Genomic DNA, 17,872 nt, shown 5'->3' with positions numbered 1-17,872 from the left:
TTCGCTGGCAAAGGCAGATGAAAGAGTCGCCACTGAATATTTATTAGGAGGCCGATGACTCTCTTCCCACCCAGAAGATTCACGCATCTCTGAATGGAGCATGAGGAGGAGAAGGCGGGGATTTGGACAATATCTCAGAGTGCGTGGTTTTATTCAAATTTCGCGGATCTTGTCGCTGAGGGGATCGTATAAATTTCAGAGTCAAATGTCACGTCACCTGCGTCAGCAGTTCGGAAAGAACAAGCGCCGAAACATCGTTAATTGTGCTTATGATTTATGCAAATTTATCCCTATACATAACGCATTTGTTCGCGTCTCTCACAAAAATTCTACACAGCTTCAGTCAAGGCGGACTATATTGTTTTCTGCTTAAGATTTATATTTATGTAAATCTGCGGTCCAAACAAACGTCGGACCCGGACTAACTAGTTTCCCACTTTATTTAGCTATTTTTCGTTTTGTTCTTTTGGTTTCAGTTTTATATTTGGCTTGGAATTCTGGTCTAGGAAGTAGAGATATATATAAAGTTTTATGGAAGGCTCTATCTGAATTTTACAACATGCGAAACAGCGAAATGGAAAGTTTTAAAAAAGGTAAGGACAAGAATAAAAAAATATTAAATTCTATATGGCATTAACAAATTAATGAGTACAATAATTACATAGATTTGTTTCATAAATTATGGCTTTTTGATTTAATTAAACGAATAAATTATTCATAAGCATCATAAAGCTTTTCAAGTTTAAATTCAGGCATATTTTATGGAGGCATAAATTATAAGATAAGCTCCACTTACAATCTCTTTAATTTTGATACCGATATAAGGTAAAGATAATATTTAATAAAATCTAAAATGGCAGAAAATATATTTTCCTTCAAGTAGTTTTCAATCTAAATAGATTTATTTTGATTTAATCTTAGCCACAAATAACTAAAAATTCAAATCTTTCAGGTTAAAATTAGAATAAATTCAGACGAATGTCCTTGGAAATAAAACACACCTAATAGACTTAATTTGTCAGCTTGACACAATATATTCAATATCGATTAAGACTCTGCTGCTCGCGTATAAATAAAAGTTGAGTTATCGCCGCAATGATCTGTGAAACATTCACCTTAAATTGATTTAGATCGGGCGATAAAAATTAAATGAATTGCGCCAAAACATGTTCTGGCTCGTATTTGTTTAAACAATAAAAAGTACAGTTAGCTTGGCCCGTAAATTTATGAATATGATTGCGACAAAATGTAAAATGTTTGCACGGCCATTGAATAATTGTTAACATTCGGGTTCAGCAGATCGCATAAACAACTCGTTAACGGCACTTAGTTAATGGATATTCCCCGGCCGATGGATAAATGGCGTTTGAAATTCATTTAAGATCTGTGAAATTTACTTGAAACAAAAAATAAAAAAATAAACCTGCAGCGATTGAGCTTGACTCAAAATTAAAGGCGGCGGTGCGGTGCGAATAAAAACGTGTTTTTCCCCGCCAAAGACCCAGAAACAACAAAAAAATATTAATAAGCCTTATCAAGGACACCGGCAGGCGAGAGCGTTAACCAGTTTCTGGCCAGCAATTTATGGGCCACAATAGCGGGCCATTGCCATTGGAATCCTTGTCGCGCTAAATGAAACGCCACCCATTCAATTTTTGGGAACCGTCGAGGGTCACCTCGAGGGAGCTGGAGCTGGAGCTGGCAGCTGCTGGGACCTGGCCACTACTGGTGGCAAAACCAGTTCCACAGAATCTGGGCTCGGGCCATTACATAACCGAGTGACCCTTGAAAGTTTAACAAACTGGCCTGGCCTTTTAAAGCGAAAGTGCGGCGGTAAACCAGAATCTTACAACACATGTCTTGTAAAAGATTTATCATTAATCAGGCTTAGATCAGTAGGGGATCAGTTAATTAGGATAGTGGTGGCAAAATAAATGGAGTTTTTAAAATCAAATTTATCGAAAGAAATAAATAAAAACCAATTTTAAAACCAAGGATTTCATTGTCATTTATAAAAATGTTTTAATCGTTTCGGTATATATATTGTACATCGATTTTTATCGAAAAATATCGAATTTTAATGAATATTTCAATCTTCGATTTTCTGCTGATTTTTAAAACAAACTTCTCTGTCTAAGCATGGGATCCTTTAATTTTTAATCGATTATCATCAGTATCCCTACAAATTCCTATTGATTCACCACTGATATATTGTTATCGATACAAAGCCCCTTATTTAATTCGATATTCCGATATTAATATCGTTAGTTTCTCCACGATTAGGCTAATCCAAAATTAAGCTAATTATTCACTTGAGGCGTCACCTTGTCTCAAGTTCATCTCGCGACTCAAAAGCTCCGTGGGTCAAAACGGAAGGTGCCCGAAATGGAACTTGAGAGCTGGCTGATTAATGGCCATCTCGAGAGTGCACTTCACCTCTGCCATCTCCGGCGGTAAATTAGCCCACTTGGGGCTACCATATACGATTTTGGAGTGCAAATACAGTCAGAAATTGGAGCAGCCACACGCGTCGACAACCACAAGGCTGTTCGGGCCCCAAAATTATATTCACAAATGAGATAAATATAATGTATGAATTGGAGCTACAGATCAGGCTTTCAGGCTTTAAGCCATCGCTGTGGACGTGGTTAAATTCTACACGGATTGGCCAAAATCTGTGGCCGGTCAGCTAAATAAAAACACAAGCCAAAAATTAATTTCGAATAAAATTCATTTGTTTTTGACCGGGGGACTGGGAGCTGCGGCCAACTGGTTATATCGCCTCATCTCATTTCGTTTCAAAAGCCAACTGGTTCGTCCCAGCTAATAATACATAGCCATTTACTTAAATCTTGTAGGCAGACCACTTTTGACAGCGGCGATTCTACGCCCGAAAATCCAAATTAAAAGTCAGACATGCAAATTTTCCTGTTTTTTTCTTGACAAACACACCCTTTGTCTTACAGGGGAATAGGTGGCTTTTTTGTTTGAATTTATTCTATAGGAAGTTCTTTAATTAATCCATATTATGAAACGTTAAAATTAACATTTATTTTGGGCTAGTTTTAGAAGAAAACACTTTTAAGGAGAGGAAAATAACTTTGAACTTGGTCATACCTATGGGTCTTGGAAATATTATAAAAATACTTTACAAAATAATGTAAATATCTTAAATATTAATTTGTAATAGTCTACTTAATGTGCACATTTTTTATATATTTAATTGTAAAGAGATCTCCCTGACTGTACTTGAAGAGTATTCCCTCTTCGACCTCATGTAGCTTTTGCCAATATCAATTTGATTCAAGAAGAGGCTGTATAAGGCCTCACACACTGACGCACTGGTCAGAGCCCATAAATACTGTATATACTTTTTATATTATTAATTTATCGATGTCTGGAGAGAAGTGTGTGATTGCTGGGAGCCACGAACACCGTTCTGCAGATGCGAAGGCGCCCAAAAGGCCGTGTTTCTCACAGTTGGCCATTAATTTTCGGCGAGACTTTTGATTTGTGGGTATTCCATGTGAAATACTGGGAGTTCCGCCTTGCTGGGCCTTGACTGGAAATCGCTCCTTAATCCGGTAACTCCGCGCCGGATAATCCTCGGCTATCCTTGCGTGTCATTGGCGGCATTAACTCGGATTGACATCGCCTCTCAGGCGTTTAGCGCCAACTTAATTGTATTATGCAATCCGCAGACGTCAATCAGTGTGAAGTCCCCGTCCAGTCCCCGCTCGGTGGCATCTTCTCGACTCGAAGGTTAGATGGACCAGTTTTCTAATGAATTTCAGATAAAGTTCGGCGGGCCAGAGCCACAATGAACGCCTAAGTATTTATTAGCTTTAATTTGAATTTTCATATAAAAACTAAAACCGCGAACAAAACTCGTTGCGGCGCTGCTGCTGCCGCTGCCGCTGCCGCTGCTTCTGCACGGAGATACATTTAGACATAGATGCTTCTATCCGAAAACATAAGACAACAAACCGAATCAAGTTCACCTCGAGTGTATCAAATTTGTATAAAATTCATCAGTTAGCAAATACGTCAGCTGGTAATACAAGATTCGTGGCTGCTTCGGCCACAAAATAGTTTGTGGCCAGCACCAACTCTAGCTCTGGCTCTGGCTCAGTGTCCGTGTTTGTGTGTGGGTATTATGCAAAGCAGAGGAAGAAGACCACAGCCAAGATATACCCAAATACACACATATGTATAGTGAGAGATACAAACATAGCCACTTGTACCTGCTGAGCATCGATTAGCATTTTAGTGACTGCCTTAATGATGGACACTCCGCCATGGGAGCCGCACACCGCCATGCAGTTCTGCGCGTCGGCCAAACTATATTTCTATGTGGAATCGATTAACTCGAGCCATACATCACACGCTTGTTCATCCATTCGATATGCCCCATTCAAGGCCCCCCTCTGCGAGCCGAACAAGAGCTGGAATCAGCTCAGAAGTGGCCAAAACAGCCATTGACTGACCACTTAATGGTCGAACTTCGCACTTCTTTAGCGCTATTAATTCGCCTCGAGAATCTATCACATTTTCGATGCAAATTAACTTGTAATTGCTCAATTTTCCTTTTCACGGCTCCATAAATCTCTCAGTTGACTAGAATAATTAGTAAGTAGTAAAAATATGTTTGCGGCACATCTTAGAAACACTTTCAAATCAAAATGTAATTTTAGAACAGGTGACCTTTTCAGCAGAGAATAAAACATTGCGTTGAATGATTAATATTCTTCTTTAAACACAGAAAGTAAAATGTTGCATCTGCCATTTCAAGTTAAATTTATTTCTAGCTTACATTGTTGTTAAATACCAAGGCTTCATAATAATTTAGAAAGATTGTTGAAAAATAAGAATAATAAGTCTTTTAAATACGAACCAATATATGTCTCAGGTTAAAAATAGTTTAAGCATGCGGAGAAACTAATCTAAAATAAAATTACCCATTGACATCAATAGCAGCGATGTACTTACCACTTGCATTGCACTGAAACAAAAAATTCTAACCAATTTTAATTTTACTTTAGCCACTTTTATAATTTAATTTCTATATTTTTCCTCCTGAAATATCTAATCTTCGTCATAATATCTATTAAATATATTTTACAAATATCTTAAACAAAGCAAACAAAAACCTTTTTCTAAAATATAATAAAATCCTACTGACTTGTCTTGTTAAATATAAATCTATAAAATCCACAATGGCCATTTTGAAATATGAATAACAAGTGAATAAGCTTAAATAATAAAATGAATCTTAGGCCTTCACATGACCAGTATTCAAGCTGAACAAAAGCCAGGAATCTGAATATTAATCTAGACAAAGCGCTACCTATAACATCCGAATCATTGATATATTCGAAGACAAAATCCATTGAGATAACGGTAATCATAATCGAAAAATCGATAAATTAAGCACAACTGAAAATGAAACTGAAACTGACTTCATCGGCTTTCGATTTCAATTGCGTCAGCATAACTTGCTCTACAGGCTCCCAGAAGAAAGAGATTCTTGCCAATTTTAATTGCCATCGTAGGAAGTTCACTTGCCAAAATACAAATCTCGTTCGCGAAACCATTTTGTGCAAATTTGTTTCCAAAATTTATAGCTCAAAATAGCGGAATATATAAATTTGGAGCTGGATTTTGGTAGTTAGCGGCGGCAGAAGCATCTGACACGATCCACCGATCATGTTCTAGCATGTATGCTAATTGAAATTCTGGTTCCTTAAAAAATTCTGGAACCCGATTGCCCGCTTGAGATATTTAAGCAAGAACGTTCCGTGATTAGGAAACAAATTTAGCACCCGACTTGATAAATACCCGAACTTTAATATTTAATAGCCATAAAATTCGGACAGAAACACACACAGTGTCGATCATAATTTACTAATCGTACTATTTATTACATAAGATCGTTTTCGAAATCGTTGTGTTTCAGTGTAACTTTACAATGGATAGGACAGCGGGTCAGCGGACTAAGGACTATGTATGTTACTTAGGGCTACGGTTAATTCAATTGCTACATTTCATGGTTGGTTTCATTCATCGACTTAAGCTAAGGAACTAGATCGTAGAACTATATCTAGGGATGCTCTATGTACAGCTCGCAACTAGAAGATACACTTTCCGTATGGACATGCTTCATTACTCGTGGCTTACAACTAGGTGAATACGGATTACAGATACAGATACGTTTGTTTTGGATGCAACAAGTCTTTTTGAATGTGAATGCTTCGTTTCCTTCTCCTGCCGACCGGCCAGTCTCACAGCTCTGTGGAGTACTCCTGCGGGTTGACGTTGAACTTGCGCCAGCAGATGTGGTCACCGGCTCCTCCCGGCGGCAGCTTGTGCGAATTCACATTGACCACGGAACTGGCCGACCGCTTCACATGGACACTGGGCGGCGGCGGCTGGACAGGAGCCGCCAGGCAACCCGTGGAACGTCCCAGCGGATTGCGGGACATGGCCGCGGAGGGGAGGTGACTGCTCTTGCCGTTACCATAGGTAATCGACTCGTTGGAGGGCGAAATCTCTATTCTGGTGGCGTGTCCACCGTTTCCACTGCCTCCGTCGGACAGGCGACGTATGTAGACCACCTCGCGGTGCTTCTCCACCGACTCCCTGGGCGGCGGTCGGATCTGAGTCTGGGGCTGGGCAGTCTGGCGCATTCGCTGGGAGTACCTGCTGTTGGACTTGGTGTCACTGCTCGCCTGGAAGGGCACGTATTGCTGCTGCGTGATGCCCGGGAACTTGTCCACACTGATGTCCTCCTCGATGGCCGAGTCCCCGAACATGGAGCCGCTGTAGTTGGGCGAGCTGTTGCCGGGCGTGGAGGACTTCCAGTGCTGCTGGTGCATCTGGGTTTGGGTCTGACCACCGCCGCCGCCATTGCCGTTTTGGACTCCGTACTTCGCGGCACTCGAGTACTGGCCCTTCTTGATCGAGTGCGTGTAATCGCGGGTGCCTCGTCGGCGCAGGGTGAAGTCTCGACGACCCGTATCCTGACACACCGAACGCCACTGCTTCCAGGAGTGCCGCGCCAGCGGATCCGCAGGTCCCCACTCCTTAGCCGGCTTGGAGGCCTCGCAGATCATGCCGAAGAAGTTGTACTCCACCTGCCGGAAGATCTGCACGCAGGCTATGATCAGGATCACGGCTAATACGAAGAGGATTGGGGCCCAGCGAGGCAGGTACTCGGCCAGCAGGTCGTACTGGTCGTCGTCCGCACACCACCACACCAGGATCCCCGTGAGCACGGCTGGACACGTCACCCACAGCCACATCCACACGCGGAAGATGGGCCGGCCGATGGAAAACTCCAGATCGGTGTAGATGTTCTTCGCCCCGTAGATCCAGGTTATGGCAATCAGCTCGAACACTAGGGCCGTCACCACCATGGTACCGACCAGTCGCGAATCCAGCACGCGGGCGATGAGGAACTTGGGCGCGGCAAAGGACATCACTGCCACTACGAGTCCGATCAGGCAGATCACGTAGTTGGGTCGTCGTGGCACGAGCCGCGTCGAGGTGTACACCGCCACCGTGATGGATACCATGGCAGCGAGGATCACTAGAACATAGATCAACGAGGGCACCAGGTGCTGGAGCAGTTGGCTGTCGCCCTCCTTGGAGCCGTTGAGCACCCGGTCGTAGATGGCAGTCAGGGGCTTCAGCTCCTCCATGTTCTGGTAACCATTCGCCGACAGATCGAATTGAACCATGAACAGCGTCACGGCGATGGCGTTGATCAGCAGGTTGAAGCAGAGGTACACCACCGAGGTCCTCACAGCGTCACCCTTGTACAGGAACTTGCCCGTCACCATGGGCAGTGCCCCAAAGCCGCAGTTGACCGAGAAGAGCACCTGCATCAGGGCGTTGAACCAAATGTTGCTCTCGGCCAGCAGGCTGGCGTCGAAGCCCCACAGTTCCGGGAAGTAGTGGCGGCTGAAGGAGTTGCGCACCTCCCAGCCGGTGAGGGTGCACAGCAGGAGCAGGCCACTCAACCCGTAGACGAAGATGCTTCGCCGCAGGATCTTGGCATTGTGGGTGCTGTTTTGGAAGATAAAGATGATTAGCTATTGATTCTATTGGAATATATAATAAGTTTGTAAGTCAGTTTTCTTACCACAGCATTACCACTATCCAGAGACCTATCAGACCCGCTGCCAGCAGGCCAAAGTATAATGGATTACGCCAGAAGGGCGTGAGGAAGGTCTGCTGCAGGCACTCCTGTCCACTGGTGCCCATCAGAAGGTAGCCACTCTGCGGAGGAGAAATTGAGACATGAAGCTGGTTTGCTTGAGGAGAAAAGAAGTACACACCATTCGCAGCTTCACGGGTCCGGCGCACTCCCGGAATGGCAGGTCATTGGAGGCGAACATCCCGATGTAGGCCAGTGCCAGCACGGCCTGCAAGGACACCCAAATGGCCGAGAGCCACGAGGCAAAGCGACTGACAATGCAGGCTCCTGAAAATGGAGAAAAATATTATTATTAAATATTTAAATCGGTAAGAAAAATCTCATATTCAGCTAGGACCTTTCCGTTACAATCTCAAATCCATATCCTGAAACTCTTTTTGTTCTGCTCAAGGTATAAAACACAAATCTCACCTCGCCAGCAGACCACAAAAGAGCGGAAGAGGAGGAGCTCAGCTAATTAAATTACTTTTGTCATTTAAATGGCGAAATTCATAAAAAACCAAAGCCAGACCAAAAAGCATTCATTTGAAAAGAGCTCAAGTGAAAACTAGTTATAAATGAGAACGAGATTTTTACATTTACATTTATAACACATTCTGCGTCTGCGACTACCATTGAAAAACTATTCGCCAAACCAGATCGATTTGACCTTAAAAACACACCCAAAAGCTGTTAATTTGTATTGTAAATTGATGGGGGGAACTACCCCAAGATGACATTGATAATTGTTCAAAATACAGCAATAATTTGGATTTTAAAGGTTTTTTAGGGTTTGGTGTGTGTTTGGTGGCTTTAAAAAATATGAATAAAATATTTTAATTGGTAGTAACCGTATTTTTTGATGGCCTCCGTTTTGTCTACAACTTTACACTTCCTCTTAATGCTTATGAGCTTTCTGTTTGTGTTTGTATCTGTTGGTCTCCGTTACAGGCACCGTTTTTCATACATTGCAAAAAGGTGAAGGAGCAAAAAATCAGCGTTCTGTGCTCATTCATTCGGATTCGTTGCTGGTAATAAGCAATCAGCACGTGCCACGAATCATTTTCCACATTTATCGTAATTATAGGCTAAGCTCCACTCACTCGTGAAACCGCTCTTCACTCAACGAGCTTGCTGATTTCACAATGAAATATGTACGAGCAGACGTCAGTGTCTTGAAATAAATTTAACAATTGCCTTCGGCCTTTTTTATAAGTTTTATTTAGGTGTTAAAAGGCGCATAATTGTCTTGTCTTATTTTTTTTAAGATATTCCTTTATAGACACTTGTTTCACATTATTCGGATTTATTAAAGGTCATAAACTAGGAAAAATATGAATGAATATGAATGGCGGTAATGAGTTTCCTAAATAAATTGCTCATACGCATAGGTGTCCTTCCTAATATGAGATATTTTTTACATATGCTTTTTGGAGATATTCCTTAATAGGCAATTACATTTTACGTATATTATAACAATTGTAGGCCATTACTAAAATAATATTAGCCATTTTAAAGGTGATAATGAGTTTCCCTAATATATTACTCATACGCCTAGGTGCCTTTAATAATTTTACATATCTTTCAGTAAGATATTCACATTTTTCGAAGCTAACTAGGAAACCCAAAAGCGTTTTATTGACGGTAATTAGTTTACTTAATAAGCTTCTCATATCCACAGGTGTTCTTCCTGAATTAATAAATTTATTGCTCAAACTCTTATTCCCTTCTCGTTCTGGTAATTAGCTAGCTAATATATTTCCTTAGTTAATCTTATATTAAACAGCCCTTGAACATTTATTTGTAATTAAAATAAAACCTCTTAACTAAATTTAATGATTATCCACCAAATGACAAAAAAGGGCGATACAACGAAGGCATTCCTTTGCAGCCACCAAGCATTCACGTGTTTTTGTTGTTGGTGTTTTTACTTTATATTATTACTGAGGTCTTTTCGAAGGTGTTGTGTCGTAATTTGCAGTTGTCGTTTTTGCTTTTTGCCATTATTAGTTGTTTGTTCTCATATTGCTCATTTTTGAATTCGTTTGTTTCTCGTTACAATTGTTTTTGGTTTATACTTTTGTTCATTTAGAATTTGCCTTAAACGTCTCTATGGTTATTTTTTGTGGACGCGCCCGTGTTCCCCGACCCACACCGCAGCCACCCGCATTTTCCTGTTTCCGTTCTGCCGCTGCCCGTTTTCCGTTTTCGATTCCGCTTCCGCATCCATTTCCATACTTCCGCTGCCGGTCCGGTCCAGCCCCGCCCCAAATCGCGTAGCTCTTTGGCAGAGGGGGCGCCGGCGGGCGGCAGAGTTCGATTTTCAATTTGTTGTTATTCAGTTAGCGGCGACGATTTTACTGGATGTCCTGTGAGTAGTCCTGCCGCCGCCCAACGATTCGCCCTTCTGCCCCGCAAACTGGGACGGACACTGTTGGACACCGCTGAGAGGAGGAGGATGGTAGGTCCTCGGCGGGGTGAGAGAGAGATGTGGTCCTGGGCTTTGGTCCCGGGGTGGCGGATGGTTGGCGGCGCATCCTGGATTCCGGGATGAGGTGGCGGATGTAAGGGGCTGGGGGGCGTGGCGCGCCAGCGATTACACGAACGGGACACACACACCAATGCATTTTGCGGTTTTAATATTTTTTTTTGCGATTTTTCATAGATTTTTTACGGTCGTCCTGATAACACGATGATGATTTTATCTACTAGGTCACATTTAAGTTTAGTCTTCTCTTTTTGTAGTATTTTTTATGTGTATTTTTTAGATTTTTTTGTTTGCATTGATATACTTTTGGTCTGATATTTTTTGTTCTCTTTTTGTCATTTATCTTTTCGATTCGTGATTTTCGTATTTATATGTTTTAGACTTTTGCTGTTGTTGATTTTGCTTTTTCCTGCTCATTTTCTGTTTTATTTGCTTTAGTTGCTCCTGTGCTCCTGGCTTTGTTTTTGCTTCAGAGAGTGAGAGAGGGATGACGAAAGTTTTTGCAATCGTAACTTCGGCTACCAACGGACACAATTCGAGAGAGTGGGGGATGAGACGGGATGTGTCCAACCGTCGTTGCTGCGGAATGCGCGACCGCCCGATTAAGGTCCTGGCGATGCGGCTATTTATGCAACGCCACGCGGAACAGCGACTTGGGAATCGCAAGGTGCACAAGTGCAACAACGCACTCGGCTATCCAAGAGCTTTCGCCGAAGCTCTGCATCCTGCAATGGGGGATGCAAAAAGCTGCAGCTTTTCCGGTCACCCCCAAATGTCCCCACGAGGCGTTCACAGTTCACTGCTGCGCCCTTCTGTGCACCTGTTGCCCGCCGAAAAGTATGCAACACCTGTTGCTCCCTCTCACTCGCCCTGATTGGCACACTCAAAAAAGTTCTCGCGGGGCTTTGAATCCCTAAGCTAAAGTACATTTAATTATTAATTTTTGGTTGCCCGACTCACCTTTGAAGATGGGCGAGGCCCGCCAGGTATGCGCCGCTCCCTGGCCCAAGAACTGGCCTACGGAAATCTCCAGCAGGATCATGGGCAGGCCGACTAGAAACAGCAACACCACGTAGGGCACAAGGTACGCCGATCCGTAGCGATCCAGCTCACGTGGGAAGCGGACCACATTGGCATAGCTCAGGTTCAGGCACAGGCAGAGCACGAGCCCACGGAACACAGAGCATTTCGTCTGAAATAGAAGGGAATTAATTAATAAAATATAAGTCAATATCAGTTTTCATTTTATGCAACCCAATGAAAATTGATTTTAATATTTCTATGCCTATATTAATGTTTAATAGGATTTAAATTCGAATAGAAAATACTTAATCCCTATTCTAGCTTATGACTAATAATATACAATAATTTTATAAGATAAGTAGAACATTCATAAAGCTAGGTTAGGTTAGGTTAGTCCGGACGGCCCTCGAGGGGCCACATATAGGCCAATATGGCCCATAGCTATCCGGGGAAACTCCTGGATGGACCTAGAGACTATTTATGCGGGTTTCGAGATCCTTGAATATCAAGGTATCCATAGAGCTAAACAAGTTTAAAAATTATTTTGAACATAGTTCAATTTTAATATTTTCTTGTTTATACTTCTTGTTTTCTGTGTATTTTATGAGTGGATGTGACTGTCTTTAACAAAGACTCCTATGTTTTAAGACCAAGAGATTATGTTTGATTGATTTGCAGTATAAATTTAAATGGTAAAGTCACTCCCCTTATTGTGTATGAATATGATTTACAAACTTGTTTCTTGAAATTTTAAAACAAAATAAAAGGGAAACTGGTACGTCTAATATTATTATAATTAACTAATATTTGAAGATATCTAAGAATAAATTGGAAATCAATTAAATCTTATATTCAGCAACCTTTGAGCCTAATTTCACAAATAATATTTTCTTTCCCATGCAAAGAAAGTAAGAGGAAGCTAGTTTTTCTAAAAATGCCACCCAAAAATTTGCTCAGCTGATGACAGTTGGGTTTGCTTTTTGCAGGTAACTCAGGCAAATAGCGGCATTCGCAGTCACAGTCACAGCTGCCGCATCCGCCGACATCAAACAAAAACAAACAGAAAATAAAAATCAAAATAAAAATCAAAAACAAAAAGATACACCTACAGAGCTACGAGTGTAGCCGCCATTTCCGGCACTTCCGCTTTCGACTTGTGTAATTTCGCTATGCTTCGCTTTATTTTCATTAATTACACAATTTTGCTTTCTGTTTATTTGTCTTACGACTCATATTCCTCGAGCTCCGAGTTTCCCCTCCGTCTTAGTTCTTTGTATTTGCTCACAGTGAGCGACAAAAGAAAGTGCCCGGGTACGGCGACCCTTACGGGAGATCTTATTAAGCGACGACCAAAATTCGTTCATGGCTCTAATAAGTCATCTGCAAAATGTACAGCATAAGCCCATTAGATGTGCGCCCGCAAAAAATACACCAAAGCCACTAACAACAGTCTAAACTTTGGTTGCTTTCAAAGCGGGAAAAAAGATATATAATAAAACGAACAAAAAGCTATTTGTGGTCTAACAACTACAGGAATACCTCGTAAAGTGCCTTTAGAAATTAGGCATTAGAAATATAAGCACAGATTGCATTTCTTTCACTTGTTCTGATTTCACTCTTTTACTAAATTATAAATAAATTACAATTAGAACTTTCAAAAAGTACTTTAAGCCATTAAATGAAAGTGTTATTGTTCTTTCAGACAACTTTACTTTCTATAATAAGTTTGTTCTTATAATAAATTAAATTTATTTAAGGTAAGGAAGCTTATCATAGATTCCTATACCGAACCATATATTAAAAGTAAATCTTATTAAAATCTTATTAAATCCACAAACCAAGCTATACTCCCCAGAACCTACATGGTACCTACAGGGTACCACTAATCGTTAGCCAGTGCTTTTAAGTGAAATTCATTCAAGAGAGCCGAGGGTAACATCGGCCAGCATCAGCATCACCCAAAGGTGGAGCGGTAACAACGTGACGCCCAGGTAAACGCAGTTAATAAAGCGAAAACCGCACGGTGAAAATGTAAACAAAAAATTACACGCACACAGGCATAGTATAACATACATAGTATATATAGCCCAGCGGAGCGGCATTCAGAGTTTATGAGCGTGCAGATGACGAGCGTTATAGGGGCATATATCATATGCCATATCATGCATGATGGCCCTCCCCTAATGGCCATAAAGTCCCCACTTACTTTTCGATAGTATCGGAAGGGAACATCCTCGTGCACCACGTACAGATAGTCGGCTAGATACTTAGTCGTTGGTATTTCCATCTTGGGACAGACTTTGTATTGCTTGTAGGTGCAGAAGAACTTGTCATTTTCTTGCATTTGTTGGTCGGTGCATACAAAGCGGATTTTATTTGGATTTGATTCGATTTGACTGGGTTTTGTGGGTATTACTGCGAGGTTTCTTTCCTTTTCCAGCTAAAATGGAGGGTGGAATTTTTAAATTGCACTGCACTTGAAAAGAAATCATTTACAATTAGCGACAGTTCGCCTTTTGTGTTTATTTATTTATTTTTTGTAAACATCATGCTAATTAAGGCCTCCACTTGCAGGCGCATTTGTGTGTCAAGAAAATAACAATATTTTTATGCAAGTGGAACGAACAAGTTATCACGTGACAACGACGACAGCAAGGCAACAAAAAGCGCAGACTTTTAAAATAAATTGGCAACACCTTCAGAGCCTGGCCCTGAACCGCTTATTGAATGTCTTGCTCTCTCGTTTTGTTTTTATTCCATATATATGGTATTTTGCCGTGCTTTTCGTTATTGTTATTATGGGTTTATTTTATTTTTTTCATTCCGCACAAATCGCCAACGCATATCAATGACAGCTGTTATGGGATTATTACTATATGGAGGAGTTCCTCCCATAGCCTCCACAGCCGCTGTTTGTGGTTACGAATATGGCCCGGAATTCAATTACATTTCTTAGTACAGAACTCATTGGACACGCGATTCACTTCACACTTTTGCATTTTCCCGATAGCACTGCGTTTCTATTTTCCTGGCTTTCCTAGGCTTTTCTTTTTTATTTTCAGCCAGCTATTGGTGTACGATCAGCGTTCCCGAAGCGCATCGCAGCAGTGCCGTGTTGCGACTGCGCAGAAGACGCATCTGAATTGGGGGGAAAATCAAAATCGAATGAGAGAGCTGCCGCCGAGAGATGGATGCCCCAAACGAGTTTCCCCCCAATAAGTTTACTTTTATTTGGCATCTCTCTCCGCTTGATTTTTCCCCCTATCACGGCGTTTCCATCTGGAGCGGGCGCGGATCCCAACAAACACACACACACCGCCTGGCTGGGGCTGACGACTCTTGGTTACGTAGGGGGGCGACCACACGGAGCGTGCGAGCGAGCGTACCTAACTGCTCTCTCATTAATGCAGAACTGACGACTGACGTAGCCGGCGGCAGTGTCAGTTGCTGTGGACTTCGCAGCAGCAGAAAGGCAGCAGCAGCGACGGCACCAAAGCGTGGCTTTCTATGCACAGTGGCTGCGCAAAGTTGGCGAACGCCTGCCTGCGAAGCTTCGCGCGCTCCGCCTGACTGGGTTTCTTTGGAAATGTATGCATGCTTCTCCAACAGCACAGAGAGAAAAAGTTCCTTATTCAAACTTATCAAATAAAAGTGTTTTCATAAAACATATTTGAATAAGATTGTAATTAGAAAAATGTATGTATTATTGAGATTTTAATTGTAAGTGCTTTTAATATCTTGAAAAATAATCATCGCCACAAAATAGATATCCTGATTTAATCTTTAACAAATTTTTGTTTTTAACTTTGTAATAGAAATGATTTTTTCCAGTGCATTCCACTTTTCTTTTGGGAATTTAATCATCACAGGTTTTATTGAATGTTCTCAACATTTTAAACCTGCGCCCACGTGGGGGTAATTGAAATAAAGAATGAAAGAACAGGGCATAGGCACGGGCACAGGCACGGGCAACCCGAGATGCTGGCTAGAGGTGATTCCATTTCTATTGCCTAATGAGTGACGCCCCCAGGCCGCGTTCCCATGTCCCGAGATACATCTGCATAATTAACCTGTCTTCTGCACAGCAGGAAGTAGCCACCACAAAGAGCAGAAACCGTCTATTAGTCTTGGCTCTTTGGGCCGCTTCTCATACTTAAATTAAATTTCGTTTTAACACGTTCTTTGGCGCAGAAAGAGAGAAGAGCGCGGCGTTTTCTAATTATTATGTAAGCATGCGAGCGAAACTGGCGCGTAATTAACAGAGCTCACTGTAAGATGAAAATGGGGAATGAGAAAAAAATTAACGAGCAAGCGCTCTGCGAGGACTGAATAGGCGCTAATGTTAAATTCAAATATTACTAGTCAGTGCTTACGATTTATATTTGGCATCAAAGTTCTGCCAAATCAAGCGGAAGTTCAATAAAAAATAAAGACGACAACTTTCCCAACTATGCCCGATTGATGATGATCGCATCAAGAACTTCCACACACATTTAGCATAAATAATGGCTTGATTTTGGCTTTTTGACAGTTGAGCTTGTGCCCGGCATATGGAATGAGGTCTAAAGTGGCCGTTAAAGCGTATAAATATGTGTATAAATATGTATATATGAAATATGAAAAGCCAAAAGTAAAAGCGTGGGCTGCGGCCAATTAAATTGAGTTTCTCCGGGCTCGGAATCACTTCTATCGAGAATTGATTCGATGAATGTACGGGGCCCTAAGAATGGAAAGCCTCGTAGGCTGCACAATAATTACCTTTGGTTCGAAGACTGAACTGAAACTGGAGTGTGAAAATGTCCCCACAATGCTGAGATGGCCACAAAAGGTGTCCGAAATAAGGCTATTGTGTGCAGTGTCTTTCTGTTGAATAAGCAACGCGACGCGACAATCTCTTTGACCCAACGGATCTGGGCACTGGAGCATAGTACCCATAGTACTCGTTCCACGAAGTACTCCATATCTGGGCTATTGTTTTATGACTCGGATTGCGTCGCTTTAATCGGCGGCGGTGGTGGCCAGTGAAAGGAGAAGTCAGGGAGCCATGTGATATCGCTAACTCGTCAAAGGTGGCTCCGTTACACCCAAACCCGGTAGCGCAGTGTTCCGTGGATGGGTTCGGTTCGTATTTCCAAACAGTTTCAAGGGAATTCTCGGCCACTTTCGCTGGCTTTAAGTATTTTATTTATTTCCCAGAAACTTGACCGAATCATCTCGATGCAATTCTAATAGCCTGCAATTATTGTTTAGTGTTGCATTCAACCAGTTTGGAGTGCAATCAAGTGACGTCACTTCGGCATTCGGTTGCCATTTCTTTTTTATGGCCGAAACGTGCGTCTTGCCACTGCCGAAAGTAACTGCAACATTGTAGTCATTTTCTTTTCTTGTTTTTTGTTTAGTTTTTTTTGGCTGCCACCGTGTTTTGTTGAACTTGTTAATCAGCGAATTGGAAACGAAATAACATAAGAGATGAAGTAACTGAACAACTCGAGAAACATGCATATGGGTTTGGGCTTCGGTATTCGGTATTCGGTTTTGGGTCTTGGCTTTTGGCCACTCGCATGCTCAGCCAAAAAAAAAAAAAAAAAGGTAAAATCGATTGTGGTAAGCAAATTGCACATTCGAAAAGTCGCAAGTTAAAAGTAAAAATAAGCAAACAAATATGCGAGTGGCCACCGACAGACAGTTGCCGATACAGTTCAAGCCGAGGGACCATGAAATTGGTCAATAAATGCGAAATGCTGGAAGCAAATAATTATTCCGGCTGAGTTTTTTCCGCTATTAATAGTTTTACTGCCCACAAATTTGCAGGCCAATTAGGGAATGCATTTGGCATAAAATAATTCGCATTTATTTCCTTTCAACCAGATTTGGATTTTATTGAAAGATGTCTCTATTAAGATATCGATATATTATTACAGTTATCTCTTTTAATTTTAAATAAATAAACATTAAGCGGATAGATAACATAAATTTAAAAGAAAATTTAAGCGCTCTTAGCCGTAAATTATTATTGATTTCAGCTAGCTTAATTTAAGTTTTAGCCATAAATCTTTTCCTATTAAAATAACAAAAGACTTAGGCCACGAACTCATTTCCCTCAAAAGTATGCAGCTATTTTGTAGCGTAAACTTTACATTTATTTCTAAAAGAAAGCAAAGCCT

General features: G+C 41.5%; 1 protein-coding gene across 1 annotated transcript in view; it reads right to left on the bottom strand.

Annotated features, from left to right (window-relative positions):
- Positions 1 to 5,894: 5,894 nt before the first annotated feature.
- Positions 5,895 to 17,872, bottom strand: part of blot (bloated tubules) — a 28,616-nt gene continuing 16,638 nt past the window's right edge. Inside the window, exons 3-6 of the mRNA XM_070286105.1 lie at positions 11,646 to 11,877; positions 8,340 to 8,485; positions 8,144 to 8,280; positions 5,895 to 8,067 (exon numbers count right to left, since the gene is read on the bottom strand). Coding sequence (XP_070142206.1) covers positions 6,282 to 8,067; positions 8,144 to 8,280; positions 8,340 to 8,485; positions 11,646 to 11,877 — 2,301 coding nt within the window. The 3' untranslated portion in view covers positions 5,895 to 6,281. The remainder of the gene's footprint in view (positions 8,068 to 8,143; positions 8,281 to 8,339; positions 8,486 to 11,645; positions 11,878 to 17,872) is intronic.

The sequence above is a fragment of the Drosophila kikkawai genome, chromosome 3L (assembly GCF_030179895.1).
Source record: "Drosophila kikkawai strain 14028-0561.14 chromosome 3L, DkikHiC1v2, whole genome shotgun sequence".
NCBI classification, from domain to species: domain Eukaryota; kingdom Metazoa; phylum Arthropoda; class Insecta; order Diptera; family Drosophilidae; genus Drosophila; species Drosophila kikkawai.
Note: the sequence above shows the minus strand (reverse complement) of the source record. Positions and strands in the feature narration are given on the sequence as shown.